At 44.4% G+C, this 18,659-nt stretch overlaps 1 protein-coding gene across 6 annotated transcripts in view; it reads left to right on the top strand.

Moving 5' to 3' along the window:
* Positions 1 to 18,659, top strand: part of ASTN2 (astrotactin 2) — an 828,204-nt gene that overhangs the window by 769,223 nt on the left and 40,322 nt on the right. For all 6 annotated transcript variants that reach the window (XM_023628756.2, XM_023628754.2, XM_070251110.1 and 3 more), the window contains one exon: positions 5,516 to 5,657. In XM_023628756.2, coding sequence (XP_023484524.1) covers positions 5,516 to 5,657 — 142 coding nt within the window. The remainder of the gene's footprint in view (positions 1 to 5,515; positions 5,658 to 18,659) is intronic.

Here is an 18,659-nt window from a genome sequence, read left to right as displayed (position 1 = left end):
CCCGAGCCCACTCGGGTTACAGCCCCAGAAGAGCCATAATGGGGAACAGGCACATTCCTGTACAGCGACTCCCAACTCCCTATCTGTTTTCAAGGAAAGAAAAACAGAAAAAGAATGTTAGAGTCTTGGAAAGGCCTGGGCGAGGCAGCAGCAGCAGCAGCCTGGGTCTCGGAGGGTCCTGCCACGTGGCCATAACAATGGTCCAGGGAGCGGGGACAGAGGTAACCTAGTGGAAGACGCATGGAGCTCAGAGGCAAAAGAGCTGGGTTTGATTCTGGTCTCTGCCCCAGAGTGGCTGCGAAGCCTTGAATGGGGTTGCAACATTCCTGAGCCTCTGCATTTCTGTCAGGGAATGGCAGAATTTTGGGTTTCAAACATTTTAGGCAATAAAATTTTTCTGCTAACGTTTTTAAAAGTCCCCCCTCCACCAAACCTGATGGTTGAAGGTTAGTGTGGGTATAGAAAGACAGATTTCAGCCCCTGCCACATCTGCTGTTCCGTCTTACCCCTGGAGTTCTAGATACGATAGTCCCGCCTTATCCGTGGGGGATATGCTCCAAGACCCCCAGGGGATGCCCGGAAACTGCAGGTAGTACTGAACCCTATATATACTATGTTTTTTCCTGTACTGACATATCTATGGTAAAGTTTAATTTATAAATTAGGAACCATAATAGATTAAGAACAATAACTTCTCTTTGGCATATCTAAATTGCCACCATCACTACTCTTGCTTTTTGGGGACTCATTAAGGAAAATAAAGGTTAGTTGAACACAAGCAATGTGGTACCACAATAGTAGATCTGATAACTGAGAAGGCTAATAAGTGACTAATGGTGGGTAGTATGTACAGCGTGGATACGCAGGACAAACGGATGATTCACATCCTGAGGGATGGAGCGGGACAGCATGAGATTTCATGCTACTCAGATTGGCGCACAATTTAAAACTTACGAATCATTTATTTGTGGAATTTTCCAGTTAATATCTTCAGACCACAGTTGACTGCGGGTAACTGAAACCACAGAAAGTGAAACCGTGGATATGGGGGGGACTACTGTATTCTAATTTGCAAACCACTGTTAGAATATGTTACGTATTGGAACTCAGTGAATTTCTCAGCGATTCCAAGTTTAAGAAGGTGGTGTGGTAGAACTATGTGCCTGGCACGGAGTAAATGCCCAGTAAATGTAGCTCACGTGTTGGAAACTGTTGGATAGAAACTGAGGAGCAAGGACTCCTGGGGCAGCTGTGGAAGCTCTGCAGTTCTCAGCAATTTTATCTCATGGGTTGGCTGATATGCATTACCTCATAGGCTACAGGAGTCAAGAGATAAAATTTTTGTTCCAGGTCTACCTCCCACTTTGTATATGACAATGGACACGCCACTTCCCTTCTCTGGCTTCAGTTTTGTCACCTGGAAAAGGAGCAGGTTGGATAAAAATAATCTCTAAGTGTCCTTATGTCTCCTCAGTTATGATGACATCAACAATAATAACAAAAACAACAAAAATAGTAGTTGATATATTTTTGAGCTCTTACTATGTGCTGTACATTGTGCTAATTGGTTTGCAAACAATATATACAATATTTTGTATGATGTTCACAACAATACTGTAAGTTAGAGACTATTATTATACCCATTACACATATGAGAAAATAGATATAGAGAGTCAAGGAACCTGTCCAAGGCAAGCTGTAAGTGGGGGTGTACCAGGGTTTAATCCTAGACAGTATAAATTCAGAACCCAGCCTCTTAACCACTACACTATATTATTTTTCATTCAATTGTACTGCTGCCAGATGCGGAGTATGGTATATTGTGGAACCACAACACGTGTCAAGTTGCACTGATTTGCATTTGTGCATAGAGAAGCACCCTTTAGTCCCCTGCTCCACTAGGTGAGGAAGGCCAGTGAGGGATCGCCCTGTTTACCTGTCTCCGTCTAGGTTGCATTTAAACCTTCTGGAATAGAGTGCCAAGAAAAGCAATCTTACAATTTACTTTATGAGTCTGTCCTTTTATTTAACAACCCTTCCTGTTGTCAGATTACAAGCTGTAGAAGGTCAGGGACCATTTCTTTTATTGTCTCATTCTCCAAGCCCCTAGAGCTAAGAGAGTGGCATGAATTCAATCGCAAACTGAACAGAATTGAGAAAACATGCTTTCAAACACTATCTTTCTTAAACTTTCTCTAGGAGGCAGCATAGTATAAAAGAAAAGGTATGGCTTTGGAGTTAGGAGGATATGGGTTCAAATCTCAGCTCTATCCCTTCCTAAAATTGTGAGCTTAACCTCAGCTTTACAGTGGCGATATTGACATTTACCTCATTAGGACTGAATGTTATGAGAAGTAAAAGGAAAAAAGCAAAGTTGGTTTAACTCTTTTTATTTGAAGGTCGTTATGTATATATAGTCCCAACTAGAACTGGGAACTCAATATTCCTATAATGTCCTTGATGTGACTAGTTATATATTGGACATTATAAGGATGTTGTTATCTAGTTTCTTCACTTGAATTAAACCTTTAAACTGTAGAGATGTGTGCTGATCTTATTGACCTGACATATTTATGGGGCTTTTATCCATCATCTGAATTATTCTGAAATGCATGGAAATATCTGGAAAGCTATGCCCATTTGAAAATGAATGTCAACCATCTTTTGGCTTGAAGACAGTTAAATACAGGCCACAAGCCATGCTGAATTCCCTCATGAAGGGCCAACTCTTTCAATGGCTATCTGGAAACAAATTGAAAAGCAGACAGACATGGATCCAAGCTCAAAGAAAACAAATGTAAGCAGCCAGACTTGGAATCCTGAGAAACCAAGAGAAACAAAGCCCTCAGTCCATCCAGTGAATAATTCCATGATTTTCCCCCTTTTTCTTCATTTTTCACACCATGCATTGCTCTGCTCTGCGACCTATTGGAGGAGAGACATTGTTGGTTTATGGTTTTACTATGGAAGAAGCTGACATAAGAGGCCTAAAGCAGAAATGGAGGATCCCAAAATCTGTGATGAAAAAAGGTTTTGTTTACCTTTTCATTTTCCAGCAAATCTCTAGTTCTAGACAAAGAATTTTCTCCTAGACTCATACTTTCTTTCGAGTTTCCAAACTCATAAAAGAGTTATTGACCCCTCGTTCAGAAAGGAAAACTGAGACTTTGAGAGGTTAAGGGGCTTGCAATAAATAGTGAAACTAGACTACATTTCCAAATCTGTCTGGCAATAGCAGCTGAACTTACATGTCGCTGACATTGGCCTGATTCCGACACTTGCTCTGGCATCTACATATCAAGTCCATAAACTGCATGTTGTGTCTGTAAAAAGTGGAAAACAGAAAAACACTACCCATCAGATCTGCTGTATTGGACCATAGAACTTTTGTTTACCTGAATCTCAGGGCCATGCAGACAATTCAGTTAGACAGGTATTACATGATTCTCTTGTGAGTGAAGAATGAAACTTTTCTTTGAAAGATCAGTAAGAAATGACCTGTATATTCTGCCCACCCAGTTCCCTGGTAGAGAAGTGCCATGTGTTTCCTCTGAGTCTCAGTCTTCTCAGACACTTGGCCAACATTACTGTGCCATGATGGTTTCATTATATTGGATTGTCCTTAACTCCAAGTAGAGAGGATATAGTTGGACGAACATCCCCCTCTTGTTTATTATTGAGAATATATGTGAGTAGAGAATGTGAGGCACTCCATATCAGGCGTGAAAGAGAACAAAGAATCAACAGTTGGGAGGCCTCATACCATTTCATACTGTGTGGTATAAAATACCTCACATGACCATTTTGATCCTAAATCATCCAATTTCAGAAATAGAAGGGAGCTTAGAGCCCGTTTAGTCTGGCTCATTTATCTTACCTATTTTTAAGTAATTTTTATTGTTTTTTTTTCCTTATTACAAAAGCAAGACATGTTCATTGTAGATAATTTTAAGGTAGAGATAAGCAAAAATACGAGAGAAAAAGTACCCTTTGTCTCACTTTCCAGACAAAGCCACTATTACATACTTGCTACATTTTTTCCTTTTCTTTCTAAATAGATATACATGTAAAATTTCCACCAAAAACCAGATTAATCTGTAATAGTGTAACCTGTTTTTTAACTTAAAATGTCATGAATATCTTTTTATATAACTTTATATTCTTCCACAATATTATTTTAATTATTTTAATATAAAATATTCTATTGCATCATTGAATTATAATTGATATTGATGTTTCAACATCACTGAACATTTAGTTGTTTGTAAATCCTTGCTAGTTTAAATAGCATTGCAGTGTTTATCCTCGTAACTTAGTCTTTGTGCACATTTATGTTTTTATTTTATTTTTCCAAAAATTCTAATAGTGATTCTAGCACCTTTTACAGAGGAGAAAATTAAGGTGTAGAGATGGAACATAGTTGCCCAAAGCTATACAGCAAATTCTTCACAGACGAAGACTAGATCTCAAGATTCCAAATGTTCAGTTAATCTTTCCAGTCTCCATCTAGTCTTCTTTCTTAGTCCGATTTCCAGTAAACTTCATCTGCTTCCTAAAATCTGATGGCTAGATTGACTTTTAGAAATTATAGCATTGGGAGCACTTGTACTTCCGCTGTTCCTTCCTGTCCCATGACCTTCATCACTAATCAATCATGGAAATTTTTCCCTCTTAGCTGGACCATGTCTCTCTCCATCTCAACATAACACTCCATGAATCCATTACCAGTGCATAAGAGTGACCATGTGACATGAAACTTATTTTACATCCTTAGTCCAACTCCTTCATTATGCAAGGAAGGAACATGCAGCTCCAAGAAGGGAGGGCCTTGCTCAAGGAGTTAAGAGGAAGTTAAAGGCAATGACAAGGCCAGAATAGCTAGTCTGGACAGAAAGTACTGTCCCCCTATTGCCTTTTCATGCATTTTTATCACACAATAGTTTACCTCATTTGCACCTTGCTACAATCTTATAAAGGTAGGTATTAGTATTTCTACTTTACAGTTGAGAAAATTCAGGCATAAATTTATTATGATTATTATATATATTTTTTTAGAGGTATGCTTTTTGGTGAGGAAGATTGGCCCTGAGCTAACATCTGTTGCCAATCTTCCTCTTTTTTTTCTTTCTTTTTTTTCTCTCCAAAGCCCCAGTCCATAGTTGTATATCCTAGTTGTAGGTCATTCTACTTCTTCTATTTGGGATGCCACCACAGCATGGCTTGTTGAGTGGTGTGTAGGTCCACACCCAGGATTCGAACTGGTGAACCCTGGTCTGCCAAACCGGAGCGTGTGAACTTAATCACTTGGCAACGGACACGGCCCTCAGGCATAAATTTAAACAAAGAGTCATCAGGGCAAGATACTAATCTGTGTCATTTTCATATCCTGTGCTTGTTCAGTCCACTAATCCTCTTCATAATGGTATTCAGACATTTGATGGGTTTGGACAACAGCAAGAATGTCTGCTCACCAAGGCCTGAGCTGGGGAGCTCATCTTTCTTTGTCTCCCTCCAGGAGAATTCCTGAGTTTTGCCGATGACTTGCTCTCTGGCCTGGGCACATCTTGTGTAGCAGCTGGTCGAAGCCATGGAGAGGTCCCTGAAGTCAGTATCTACTCCGTCATCTTCAAGTGTCTGGAGCCCGACGGTCTCTACAAGTAAGACATTTTGGGTGCATGGGGAATATGAAGTAGACAGAATGATTTTAAGTCTGGGCAGCAAGGCACGAGTAATCTTTCCAGGCTAGCCAAATGTTTTATAGGCCAGCCTTTGTGTGTACCTTGAGATGCTAAGATTTAGAGTGTCCATTGGAGAAATGTAGCCATAATGAGTCACAGAATCATATAAGGTTGGTGCTGAAAGGCCCGGGGAGGCCAGAAACTCAAAACCACTTCCCCTACTGATGAAGAATCTGCAGCCCAGAGAGGGAAAGTGGCAAGTTAACAAGAAGGGCCGGGAGAGGAGTCCCTGCCTGGTGTTCTTTTCTCAATTCCATGCTATCTCCTCTGAAAAATATTAGATTAGCATATCTGAAGTACATTTACACAGTGTATATGTATATACATATAATTTTTTATTATTAGATCTAGCCAGACCTTAGAAATAGTGCCATTATCACTCCTTCATAAAGTATATTAGAGTTCTTGCATCCAAACTTCTGGAAATGCAAAAGGAAGTCATTCTAAGACTCATCTGTTAAACCCAGAGGGAAAAAAGCCTCATTTTTCTTTTGTTTCCCATTTCAATGAGTATTACCATACCTGGATGCAGCCATCATAAGCTGTAACATAGAGTTCTAGAGACCAGCTCTCTTCATGTACCCTAATTATGAAACTATAGGCCACCTCCCTTACCTACCTAGAAAGCTACAGTTGTTAACAAGGTGAGCATTATTCACCAATTATTCAACTCATTCGTTTTTTTCTTTTAATCACTCACTCAATGATTCATTCACTTATCCACCCACCTACCGATCATCCATCCATTTATCCATCCAACCATCTATCCATCCCATTCACCCATGTATCTATTCATCCACTCTTATACTGCATCATTTATTCACTTATCTATCCATCAATTCTTTCATTCATTCACATTTTTATATCCTCATTTATAATTCATTTACTTATTTGGCAGATATTTTCTGAGGATTTCCTACATCTTGGAACTGTGCTAGGGAATGCAAATATGAATGTGACTAAGACAAACTTTCTATCCTCAGATAACTTATAACCTAATAGTAGTGTAAAAGGCCACAGACTGTGGATTCAAATTAGCTTTTGACGTTTTAATTATGTGACCCTAGATAAGTTGCTTTACCTCTACAAGCCTCAGTAAAACAGAAAAGATAAAACCTAGGTTGCAGAGTTGCATAAGAATTAAACAAGATACCCTAGCACAGTATCTGGGTATCTGCTGAATAAATATTAGTCCCTCTGTAATCTGAATCTCCTTCAGCTCTAAAACACATCCCATCCCCACTTCCTCTGGAAGACCATGACTTTTCTGAAGACCATGTTGCTCTTTTGAACACCTGACATATTCAGGCTCATTGGTAACAGCCGATGTGTTCATGCACCAAACTCAGGAATATCACTGTCAGCTGGAAATTAGGCCTTTTGACACTGGCTCTGCCACTGACTGTCTCATAGAAGTTTGGGCCCAAGTTTTATTTTATGCTGAGTAGCAAAATCAGTTGGGGATGGTGAGAGCTCTAGGAATGGAATCCCCAGAGTATAGTAAGCTATCAGATCTCTTCCAGTGGGACTTGTGAGCAAACTTCACAGAGAAGGCAGCATTTGCCTCAGGCCTTGAGTCATGACTTGGGATCCAGATCTTGAGAGCATGACTCTACAGCCTCTGAATCAATAAGCACTGACACCAACCCTTTGGGCTTTAGGGTCATTGCATCTGTGAAATACAAGTATGTGACTAGACTAAGAGCTATAAGGTCCTCTCCAGCTCTAAAAACAATGGTTGTATGAAGAAAGTAGCATTTTTGAAAGATTTCTTGATGGTTGGCTTCTGATTCCTCTGTCCCCCGTTAAGGGCATAGACTGCAGACAGATCTGCCCTGCACTTTATCAGGTGTATGACGTTGAATGAGCTTCGTAGCCTTCTGAGCCTCCATTTCTTGCTCTGTGAAAATGCAGATAGTATGGTGTCCATTTCACTGGGACCCCAGGAAGATTTAATGAGATAAGGCACAAAAGCTCCCCACTTGGTGGAGAGCTCCCAACAGAAGCATAGGAAGTGTTAGCTGTTATCACTGGTGCTCTTGTTGCCTTGTTGTGGTAATAAATAATTAACATCAACTCCCCCTCCCTCCATTCTCCAACCGCTGGGAGAGAGAGCTTCTAGCAGAGAGGAACAGAACCCTGGAAGGTGGTGCCTATCCACTGAGACACAAGTAGTAACCACGTCTCTGAGTGACATTGTGGGGACTTGGCATTAGCCAGGCTGGAATCCTACAGGCCCATTATGTAGAGAGCAATGAAATGTTTTATAGAACCCCAGCAGCAGTTAACACCGAGAGCTGACAATCGACTGCCATAATTTAACAGTGATGAACTTGTCCCTTGCCTCTTCTTTTCCTCACTGCCTGACACCCCCTACCTGTTTCCCACCTCTTCAGGTGAGAACCTCCTTCCTTCTTCTGTCCTGGAAATGTGCTTGTCAGGAGCTTGTCATCCCTAACTCTGAGCACTTCTTTATTTTATTTTGGAAATTGATTTTATTAATGGCCCTGGGATCTGGGCCTCTCTGTCAGAGAGCCAGGGTAGTGTTGGACTGATCTCTTATCCCACTGGCGACTCTCCTCCCATGAAGTCTGACCGACTCAGTCTCAAGTTTTAAAATAGTTCCAGTGTCAGTTCTTGGGGTTTCTCATTTTCTGCTTGCTTGTTCCTTACCAAAATTAGTTTTTTTCCTCTTCGGCCAAAAAGGCCATGTGTGGCAGTGGAAAGAGCATAGGCTTTGGGGATAAGCTGAGCTGGGTGCAAATCCTGATTCTGCCCCTTACTCATAACCTGCCCTGGGGCAAGTCATTTTTCACTGCTCTCTGCAACAGTTTCTTCCTCTGGAAAAAAGGTGCTGATAATCATTCCTGCCTTTTAGGGTTACAGGGAAGAGCATCAGGTGAAAAACTCCACAAACAGGGTTTACCAGAATGCCTGGCAGATAGAAGGCCTGCAGGAAATATTAGTTACTTTCTCCATCATCTTGCTTCATTCTCCTTGACTCAGTTACTGTTATCGGTGACCCTTTCTTCCAAGAAGAATCCTAGGGGAGCTATTCCTTGTGAGACAGGTTGGGGTCCCACTAGCTCTGGAAAGAATAACCATCCAGGATCCTTTGGGGAGAAATAGGATGAAAAGAGAGGATGGGTGCAGATCTCCAAGTTTTAATTAAGCACCATTGAGCCCCAAACCGCCCATGCATGATGCCTGAAGGCGTGATGGAAGGATACAGGTGGCACAGCCTTGGAGGACCTGTCTCTCAGATAGGAAGTCTGGGTTCACATCCCACTGACACCATTTATGCCTCTGGGACCTTGGACTAAATGTTCATATCCTCTCCTTGTTCTGCAATTTCAGCATCTTCAAGGTGAAGGTGCATTAAATCTACCCCAGCTTGAGAGTTCTGGGAATGCATGCTCTTGTGCTGGGATTTCTTTTCATTCTCTCTCTTTTCCTCCTCCTGGGCTCCTGCCCTTCCAATTTTCTACCTCTCTCACTTTTCCTTTGCCCTACCAGGCCTCTCTGCCTCTCTGTCCATCTCTCGTGCCTTTTATTCCCTCTTCGTGTATGCATTTTCTGCATAGCTCACTGTCTTTGTCTGTCTGCCATTCCCCCAATCATTTCTTCTTTGCCTTTCTATTTCTTATTCTGTTAATTTCTATTTCTGTGTGTGTATCTCAGTCTCTCTGTCCTTTTTCTTATGAGTTTTGGTTCCTCTTCTCTCTTTCTTTGTCTCCAAATCTGACCCCACTCTGTGCCCACTCCCTCTCTCTACCCCACCTAGGAAGACAAATTCCTTTTGCAGCCTCTGCATCCATGTAATTTTACACATCGCCACAGGGTTGAGACCAATCAGAGGAGTGAAAGTCAAGGCTAAGTTTCTGTCCTAAGCTCACCCTGGTGTAACAAAACAGAAACATCAGCACTCGGGCCCTGTTTAAATTGAATTTTCTTGTTTGTTTCACTTGTTTTGCTTTTGAATGAAAACAAACAAAGAGCAGCAGAGGGAGAGGGTCCCCAAAAGGTATGACCAGTGCGACCAGCTCCTGTACCCTTGGGTTTTTGGAGTCCGAGGGTGACCCTGAGCAGGGATCCCGGCTTGGGGTGGATGGGTCAGGCCAGGCTGGGCATCCGTGATCCCTGCTCTCGCCTGGCCAGAGGCCTAGACACCCTTCTTGTCACTGCTCCCCAATTTCCTATTAACCAAGGTAATTAACCTCTGTCTTGTCTTGGCTGCTTTGCCTTCCTCAAGCCATGGATGACTGCCAAAGGGTCCTGAGCAAACACAGCAGCAGCCAGCCCCAATTCCTGGGGTGGGGAGCTCATTCCCACACATCCAGAGGCTTGCCCCAGGCCCACCCTCACCTCCCTGGCCTCAGCTCTCTGAAAGGAGTGCCAAGGGAGCCTGGGGACTGCAGCCACGTGCCAACGTCCATGGTGGGACCAGCGGCCACGGGGAACACACCTTTTTAGCAGGGGTGGGAGGAGTTGGAGGAGAGGAGTGAAAGGAAAACCAAGGCCCTGGAGAAGGGAAGGCATTGTGAAGAAGGAGTCTGAGCTCAGGAGTCAGGCAGCACTTCCTGCACTTGCTCCCAGTGAGAATTGAGGCCATTCCTCCCCCTCCTCTGATGTTCTTTTCTGTAAAATGGAAGGGTTAAAGTCAATGACCTCTAGGACTTGCACACTGAGGTCAGGATGGAGATTCCACCCTAAAGTCCTGATTCTCAGTGCGTCCATTTCTTCCTGGATAATGGTAGTGACAGTGATAATAGTAGTTTATTGAGCATTCACTGTGTGCCAGGAGCCATGCTAAGAGATTACATGTGCTATCTCATTGAATCCTTTCCATAACTCTGTGGATCTCGTATTGTTATTGTTATAATTATTATTATTATTAATTATCATCATCATCTCTCATTTCACATATGGGAAAACTTGGGTTTAAAGGAGTAAACACTTTACCCAAAGTCACATGACAGAGCAGAGCTGAGATTCATACCCAAGTTGACTAACATCCACCCTCCCCTCCCTTCACCCTCCATTCCATCCTGGTCCTTGTACACTCATACGTGTGGCATTGTCAGAAGTCCCTGCTGAGGGTGTGAGTGGAAGAGGGCCTTCTAACCGTAAGCAACCCTGTTTGCAATGGAAAGAATGTTGGGGCTGGGGAGACCCAGGTCACAGCCTGCAGATCCCCAGGGAAGGTACTTCATACCTCATCTTTCTCATCTGTGAAATGCAGCTAATTAACTTCATCCATAAAATGGAGATAAATAATTACACCTCCCCATGTCGTTGCAAATATTAAACTGGACAGTGGATGAGAAAGTGCTTTGAAGTTTTTGTAAAGTCGTGTGCACATGAAGGGTGATCATGAACGCTTTCTTTGTCAAAGAACAGCAACGGGAAAGGCAAGAGGGGTTTTGAATCCACGTGCTCCTCTCCACTCCCACCACACATACATATTTTTAAATTAGACCTTTGAAATCCGACAAAGATGAGTTTTTACCTTGGCTCCATCACCTACCCACTGTGTGGCCTTGGGTCAATTTCTTAACCTCTCTGAGTTTCAGTTTTTTCATCTGTAGAATGGAATCATAGTAGAGCCTATTTCATAGGATTGTGAGGATTCAATGAACTCAAACATGTAAAGAGTACAAGATAGTGTCTAACTCATTGGCAGTAGCTAATAAATGGCAGCAGGAGGAGGAGTAACCGGTGTTACTACTATCTGTGATTACACACTTTACCTAAGCAATCATGCCTGGGGTCACCACAATCGATACCATTGTGTTCTCAGCATTCCAGAGGGAGAGCAAGTTAAGCATTCATCTCTGACACTGGTCCCTTTACACATCACTCCCCAGGTACACTTGCTGGAATGTACCAGTCTCTTCCTTCCTCAGGGTCTTTGCTTCCCTTTTCCCTTTTCCCAGGGTGGCCTTCTCCTGGTTCTTCCCATGATTGGCTCTTTGTGCTCCTTCAGGTCCATGATTCAATGTCGTCTCCTTAGAGAGGCCTTCCTTGACCACATTATCTACAGTAGATCCTACCTCCCACATGCACAGACACACAAAGCCATGGTACTCGCTAAAGCTGTGATGATGTAGTATCTCTTTCCTTGTTTGTTGTCTGTTTTTTCTCACTAGACTATCAGCTGCATAGAGCAGGGTTTCTGTCTGCCTTCTTCATCCTCTATCCCTGGTGCCTAGAACAGAGCCTGATGCTGGTAAAGAATCCAATAAACAGTTGTTGAATGATTTGAACAAATTTCCAAGTCAGTGCAGAGATCTGGAGATGGTGACTTCTCCCCTTCACTCTCTCACAGCCTCTAACACACTTTGTCACCAAATACTCAAAGGACATTCACTGTGTGCCAGGCTGTGGTCTAGTACCATATCTCTATATCTCTATATCTTTCTCTAGGTTTCTATGTTTGTCTGTCTATCTCTCTCCCTCTCTCTCTCTCTCCATCCATCTATCATATATCTTATCTAATTTAATCCTCAAAACAATTCTGTAAGGCAATTACTATTATTCTTATACAACAGATTAATCTACTAAGGCATAGAGAGGTTAGATAACTTGACCGGAGCTTCAAAGCTAGTAAGTGGAGATGCTAAGATTTGAACTCAACCAGTTTATTTCCAGAGCCCAAACTTGAAATGATCACACTAGATTATGTGAAGAATCAGACATGTAGAAATGGCAGGGGTCAAGGAGTGGAAGCCATTTAAAGGAATCTTTTGTGCAAAGATCCATCCCAGATAAATTGGAAACAATAATGAAAACAAATTTTCCGTCCTGACACCAAAAGCTACATGGCTACCACTGAACTCCAAACTTTGTCCTGCCTCTGCAGTCCTGGCAGTGCCATACAAACAGTGGAACCCTGAGTCTGTACAAGGACCCCTGCTCCTGCTAAGGATGTACCCCCAATGCCATTTTTGAGATGCTTGGGATCCCAGTACTCATTTTCTGAGTTTTTCCCAGCATCTCCAGACTGCCATGTGTTTCTGCAAACAAGTCCAGGCTCCTGGCCCAAAGATGCTATTCAAAAAGCCCAGGGGGCTTGGAACCTTGGATGGAGCATTGCTGGGCTCCCTATCATCCCCAGGACAGCCCCCCTGCCTGGGCACAGCCTGGGCAGCACATCGCAGAAGCAGCCAGGGCCACCGCCATGGATACTATAATTATATATTAACTGAAATCCCAAAGTTTCCCTTTATTTACATTCCTCCCCTACCCTCTTCATTTCCTCTCTTCGTGCCAAGAATCAGCACAGAATTTACTGGAAACAGCATGAAAGTCATCAGGAGCCCTCCAGGGCTGGCTTTCAAAAGCACTTGCCCAGATGATGGGAGGCGAGAGACCTGAGGGTCATCCTGCCTCTGGCTCTAAGCAGCTACGAGGCCGTGGGCAAGGAGTTTCTACTTTGGAGGCCTCTGTTTCTCCATTTGCAAAAGAAGGGTTGAATGGGGCCATCCCTAAGGACCGTTTCATGAACCCAAATTCGGAGGCTGTGCAGCTGTGCATCTCAAGAGAGAATGGAGGCAAGGAAATAGACTTAAAGCCCCTGGCCACTGGAGAGGGCAGGTTTTGAGTCCAAGTGGAAGAGCTTCATTCAGCTTAAGACTCGCTCCTTCTCCCCTCTCTCAGTTTCAGAGACCCAGTCTATTCAGTGGGCCTCCTGAGCCAAGTCCCCAGCATGGCTGGGCCAGCTTCTGAGGGGACTTTCAGCTCCTAGGACAAAGGAGATACGCACAGAGGAGGCCTTCCATGCTGACCAGGGGCCTGGGCTACAGCCTCTGGACCACTGTGAGCTGAGTCTGAGCCCAAGGTTGATCCAGGACACATCAGGAAGAGAAGCCAGGATGGGCCTGACAATTCCTTTCCTGCTCTTTGCTGGCTTTCTCTTCCCACTGAGGAGCTTTCTCAGTCCTTTTTCTTCTCTTCGATCCTCCCTCCCTCCTCTTTCCTTCCTTCCTTCCTCTCTCCCTGCATTCCTTCCCATTTTTACATTTTTCCTTTCCTTCCCCCTTCTGTCCATTTCTTTGTTGTTTCTCACTCTCTTCTTCTTTCTTCCCTTTCACTTTCTTGTTCTCTCTCTGTCCTGGTCATGGATGCTGTCGCTCTCTCTTGGTGTCACCCTGACTTCCTGTCTGTCTGTCTCTGTCTTTTTGTGTCCATGTGTACTTCCCTTACACTTGCTCTCTCTGCATCTGTATATATGTCTTCTCTCTTTTTTCTTTTCTTATCTCATCTCAGCCTCTGTCTTGCTTGGTCCCGGGATCTCTCTTCTTCCATCCTCCTATGCATTTTCCCTCCTCTCTCCTCACCCTCTTCCCACACCGGCCTCAGTACAAGGGTCTTGGCCTCTTGTATAACTCTGGGGTGAAAAGCCAGTTGAGTGGCCAAGGGTCCCAGAACTCAGCAGGGCCCAGGGGCCTCCAGTGTCCCCAGACCTGGATAGAATGTGAACTTCTGCTGGCTCTGGTGCCCTGTCCTGTTGGTCAGGGACTGAGGTGAGGGGGGCAGCCTAGCGACTTAAGACTTGATTCCATCTAGCGTCGGGTCATGCTGACCTCTCCAAAGTGCACAGTTGGGGCCCCAGAGAGGGGAAGAGCTGTCCTTAAGCCAGAAGCAAATACTGCCGTATGTCCCAAGCCAAGAGAGACTCGTAGAGGAAAAATAACGCTGTTTTTCAGCCGACAGACAGTGAGGCTCCTAAAACCTGCTGGGGACTCTCAGACAGGCTGTTTCTTTCCTCAGACTGCATCAGGATTTCATCCAGGAATGGGACACCAGCCAGAGTTCTGGAGGGACAGGGCACAGACTGCTCATATGAACTTTCAGAGGGTGGAGGGATGGGAGCCGAGGCCGTGCTGGAAAACTAGGCCTTGAATGCCGGGCAGAGGAGCTGGACTTTATCCTGCAGGCAATGGGAAGCCAGCAAAGGCTTTTGAACAGGGGCAGCCTATATTTAAACCTGTGTTTTGTGATGACAAGTCTGACCACGGTGTGGAGAACAGGCTGGGTTGAGTTGATAATCAGGGAGGCCATTTGGTGCAGCGAAAGGGCAAAGGGAAGTCCTCAAACATTTGGGGATCCCTTGAGTGGTGCCCTGAGTAAGGCATACATTCGGCCAAAGCAGAGCAGCATGGGCTCAACTTATTTCTGGAAACATCTGGAAACGACTTTTCCTATTCTTAATAACTGTCTGCAGTGCAGAGTGTTCAGGAAAAGGAGGTATTTGTTGGACACCTACAGGGTTCTTCACATCAAGTGAGGCCCTTGCGATGTGGAACTAACCAAGCCTAACCAAGACTAACAAGGTCTCCACCCTCACAGAGCTCACAGTCATGGCGGGGAGACAGAAGAGACCAGACAGTTATGTGATGCTTCCCTTCATGCTTGGATGGGAAAGCCCAGGGGCTGTGGGAACACCGAGGAAGGGCCGCTAACTCTTCCTGCTCTACTGCAGATCTACTTGGCAGACCTACTGCGAAGTCTTCCCGAGGAAGAAAGAGGAAGTGTTGCACTGGGTTGAATAGTGTCCTCCCAAAATTCATGTCTACACGTAACCTCGGAATGTGACCTCATTTGGAAATAGAGTCTTGCAAATGTCATGAGTTTAGGATCAAGATGAGATCATACTGGATTAGGTTGGCACCTAAATTTAATATAATGACTGGTGTCTCTGTAAGAAGAGGGGAGGACTCAGAAAGACACACAGAGAGAAGAAGGTCATGTGAAGATGGAGGCAGAGATTAGAATTACGCTACCACAAGCCAAAGAATGCCTGAAGAAGCTGGAAGAGACAGGAAGGATTCTTCCCAAGAGCCTTGAGAGGAAGCATGGCCCCGCTGACACCTTGATTACAGACTTCTGGCCTCCAGAACTGTGAGAGAATACTTTTCTATTGTTTTAAGCCACCACATTTGTGGTAATGCAGCCCTAGGAAACTAATACAGGGGTGAAGAGGGTTTCAAGCAGAGAGCAGATTGTGGGAAGCCTGGGAGATGAGATACAGGATGATGTGGCAGAGTGTCGCTGGAGTGGGGAGGGCAAGGGGGAAGTAGGAGATCTGGGGCTTCAAGGCAGGAGAGGGCGTTGTCAGCCATGTTGGAGTCCCAAGAGGAGCATGGGAATGGTATAAACAAGCTTCATGGCTTCAGGGAAGAGTTGACTTGCAAGGGGGAGACCAAGCATCTGGACGATGCCCAAAGGAGAGGAAGCAGGTCACTGAAGACCCTAGAAGTGATGTCCCTGAGGAACATTTGAGGAACCTGTACTGTTTATTCAAGTTAAGAGAAGACATAGGAGGACCGCCCACTGTCTTCAACCCTCTGTAGAGTCATGCAGGTGTCAGAGGGCACAAATGTATTCATTCTGACCCCAGAGAGCAGAATGGGGTAAAAGGCTGCAACGGAGATATATTTCAGGTCACCATCAAGAAACATTCCAACACTGGCCCTCGGTGGGGTGGTGACCTCAGGGAGCAGTGAGAGCCCCATGCTCAGGACAGCAGGGGCTGAGGGAGATGGGGCAAACTCTCAGCCAGGTTTTGTAAGGAGGAACTTGCAAGTGATGTCAGTGGGTCAGCATGGCCAGATGCTTGATAATAGGGAGCAGTGGGGACTGTGGTAAACTGGAAATAGAGCGGAGAATACTTAGCTCTAGCTAATCATTACTGTGTGAGAATGTAGACCCAGTATAGAAAAATAGTCCAAGCCATAAACCTAGGTGTTCAAATGAAATCTCTAAATTAGTACTTGCTGGCAAACAATTTAAAATCAGTCACATAAAGCGATTTTGTAGGCTGTAAATAGCCTGCTGCTCATTAATTTGGAATCTTTAATCTAGGTCAGCTCTCTCCGTGTACAGATGAGGACGCTGAGGCCCTGAGAGACCCATAGGCTTCACAGTCAAGGCAGCTCCAGGATTAACACATAGTGGCCATGACACTTAATCCAGGGTTCTTACCAGCAGGCCTTGACCCCTACTTTCTACCTTAGGTGCCTGGTTGGGGGAAAGCACAAAGACAGCTCAGCATGGGGAGAGGTTCCCAGGGTAGGGTCACAAGCCACACTAGGCTCTGAGCCCAGGTTTGCTGCCCATCCACCAGGGGCCTTGGACAAACAGCTTCCTCTTTATGGGATGGGCCCAGTGGCATAGTGGTTAAGTTCACACACTCTGCTTCAGCAGCCCAGGAATCGCCAGTTTGGATCCTGGGTATGGACCTACACACCACTCATCAAGCCATGCTGAGGAGGCATCCCACATAGAAGAACTAAAAGGGGCTACAACTAGGATATACAACTATGTAGTGGGGCTTTGAGAAGGGAAAAAAAAAAGGAAGATTGGCAGCAGATGTTAGTTCAGAGCCAATCTTTCTTACCAAAAAGAGTCCTGCCAATTAATTTAAAAAAATATGTAGGAAAACAAAAAAAGAGAATAAAAGAGCTCCCTCTTTCTGAACTTCAGTTTCTTCTTCATTACAAGGAGATGATTAGATAGAGAACTTTCTTTTTTCTCTCACCTTCTAGGACTCTAGGAACTCCTAAAGATAGCAATGGACCCAGCCTAGAAGCCGAGCCTCCTAAGTTTTCCCTGCTCTCATTGTCTTGGCTGTGGGTCTGTCACTGCACACTGAGAGGCGACCCACCCTGCTGCTGTCACCACCATCTGTGATTGAGGCTGTTGCTACGAGCAGTGTTGAGGTCATCACTGGAAAGGTGTTAGCAGACTGCAGGAGATCACCATGAATGATGTGTAGAAACTCAGAGGCAAGACAGAATCCAGATTTCTGGCAATTTTCTTTTTGCTCTGTTCTCCTTTTCCCCCAAGGACAGATTCTCCCATGTACCAATAACCCCATTCTGCTTTCACAACATAATAGAGCTTGAGGCCTCAGACATCATTGACCCGAAACTTCTCTCTTTATAGGAGAAACTGAAGCTCCCAGAGGGCACAGGCCCTGCCCTCAGTCACTCAGAAAACCAGGGTCAGAGCTGGGCTGGACCAGGGCTCTTGACTTTACTACAGCCCACCAGCTGCTCTCTTGTTCTAGACCCAAGCATACATGTGCCCCTGACTGTCCCAGGTGTCTGAGAGGCTAAGAGCCTGGGGTTTTGAGTCAAACTGTCCTAGGGTCCATTCAAATCTCAAACACTCTCTGGCTGCAGAAGATACGTATTTTCCCTGGGTCTCAATTTCCACATCTGTAAGGTAAGGGTATTTCTACTTCCTACATTAGTGTTTTTTTGTGAAACAAATATAAAGTGGTTAACACATGCAAAGCTCCTAGGCATAGCATGTCCAGCACACAGTGGGTGCTCAATATCAAGTATATGCCAAGTACATGCAGGATGTTTCTCGAGTAGGTCTTCATCAGGGATGATCATGAAGGGGACTCATGATTGGCTAATTGGCCTGCCCACTGTAAAGTTGCTCTAATTTCTCTGTTCTCTCCATGCATCTCCTAGAAGCCCTTTGGACGTGAGATGTAGCAAATTTGAGATAATTTTCCCCAAATATCTGACATAACAAGAGAGGCCTTCCCTCCTCTTCCTCTTCTACTACTCCTTGAACCCATCCCTAAAAAAGTTCTCATGATCATAGCGAACTAAGATTGTCAGTAATCCAAGAGTAGGTAGGAAAGGTTTTAGAAACCATGGTTTAAGAATCTGTGAATCATATGGCCTAGCATTCAGTAGGTACTCAGTTCAGCAAACACCAAAGGTTAGGAATAGGTACTGCAGGTTGAATGGATGGAGTCAGTACTTCTGTAATGTAAACATCTGTAGCTCTTAGCCAAGGACCAAGGACGTAGTAATGACATGGCTCCTGCCTGCTGATCACTATTGTCATCGACCATTTATCAAGCTCTTCCTGCCTGCCACGCATCATGTTAAGATC

Source organism: Equus caballus, chromosome 25 (assembly GCF_041296265.1).
Source record: "Equus caballus isolate H_3958 breed thoroughbred chromosome 25, TB-T2T, whole genome shotgun sequence".
NCBI classification, from domain to species: Eukaryota; Metazoa; Chordata; class Mammalia; order Perissodactyla; family Equidae; genus Equus; species Equus caballus.
The sequence above is the reverse complement of the archived record's forward strand: the minus strand, read 5'-3'. Positions and strand labels throughout refer to the sequence as shown.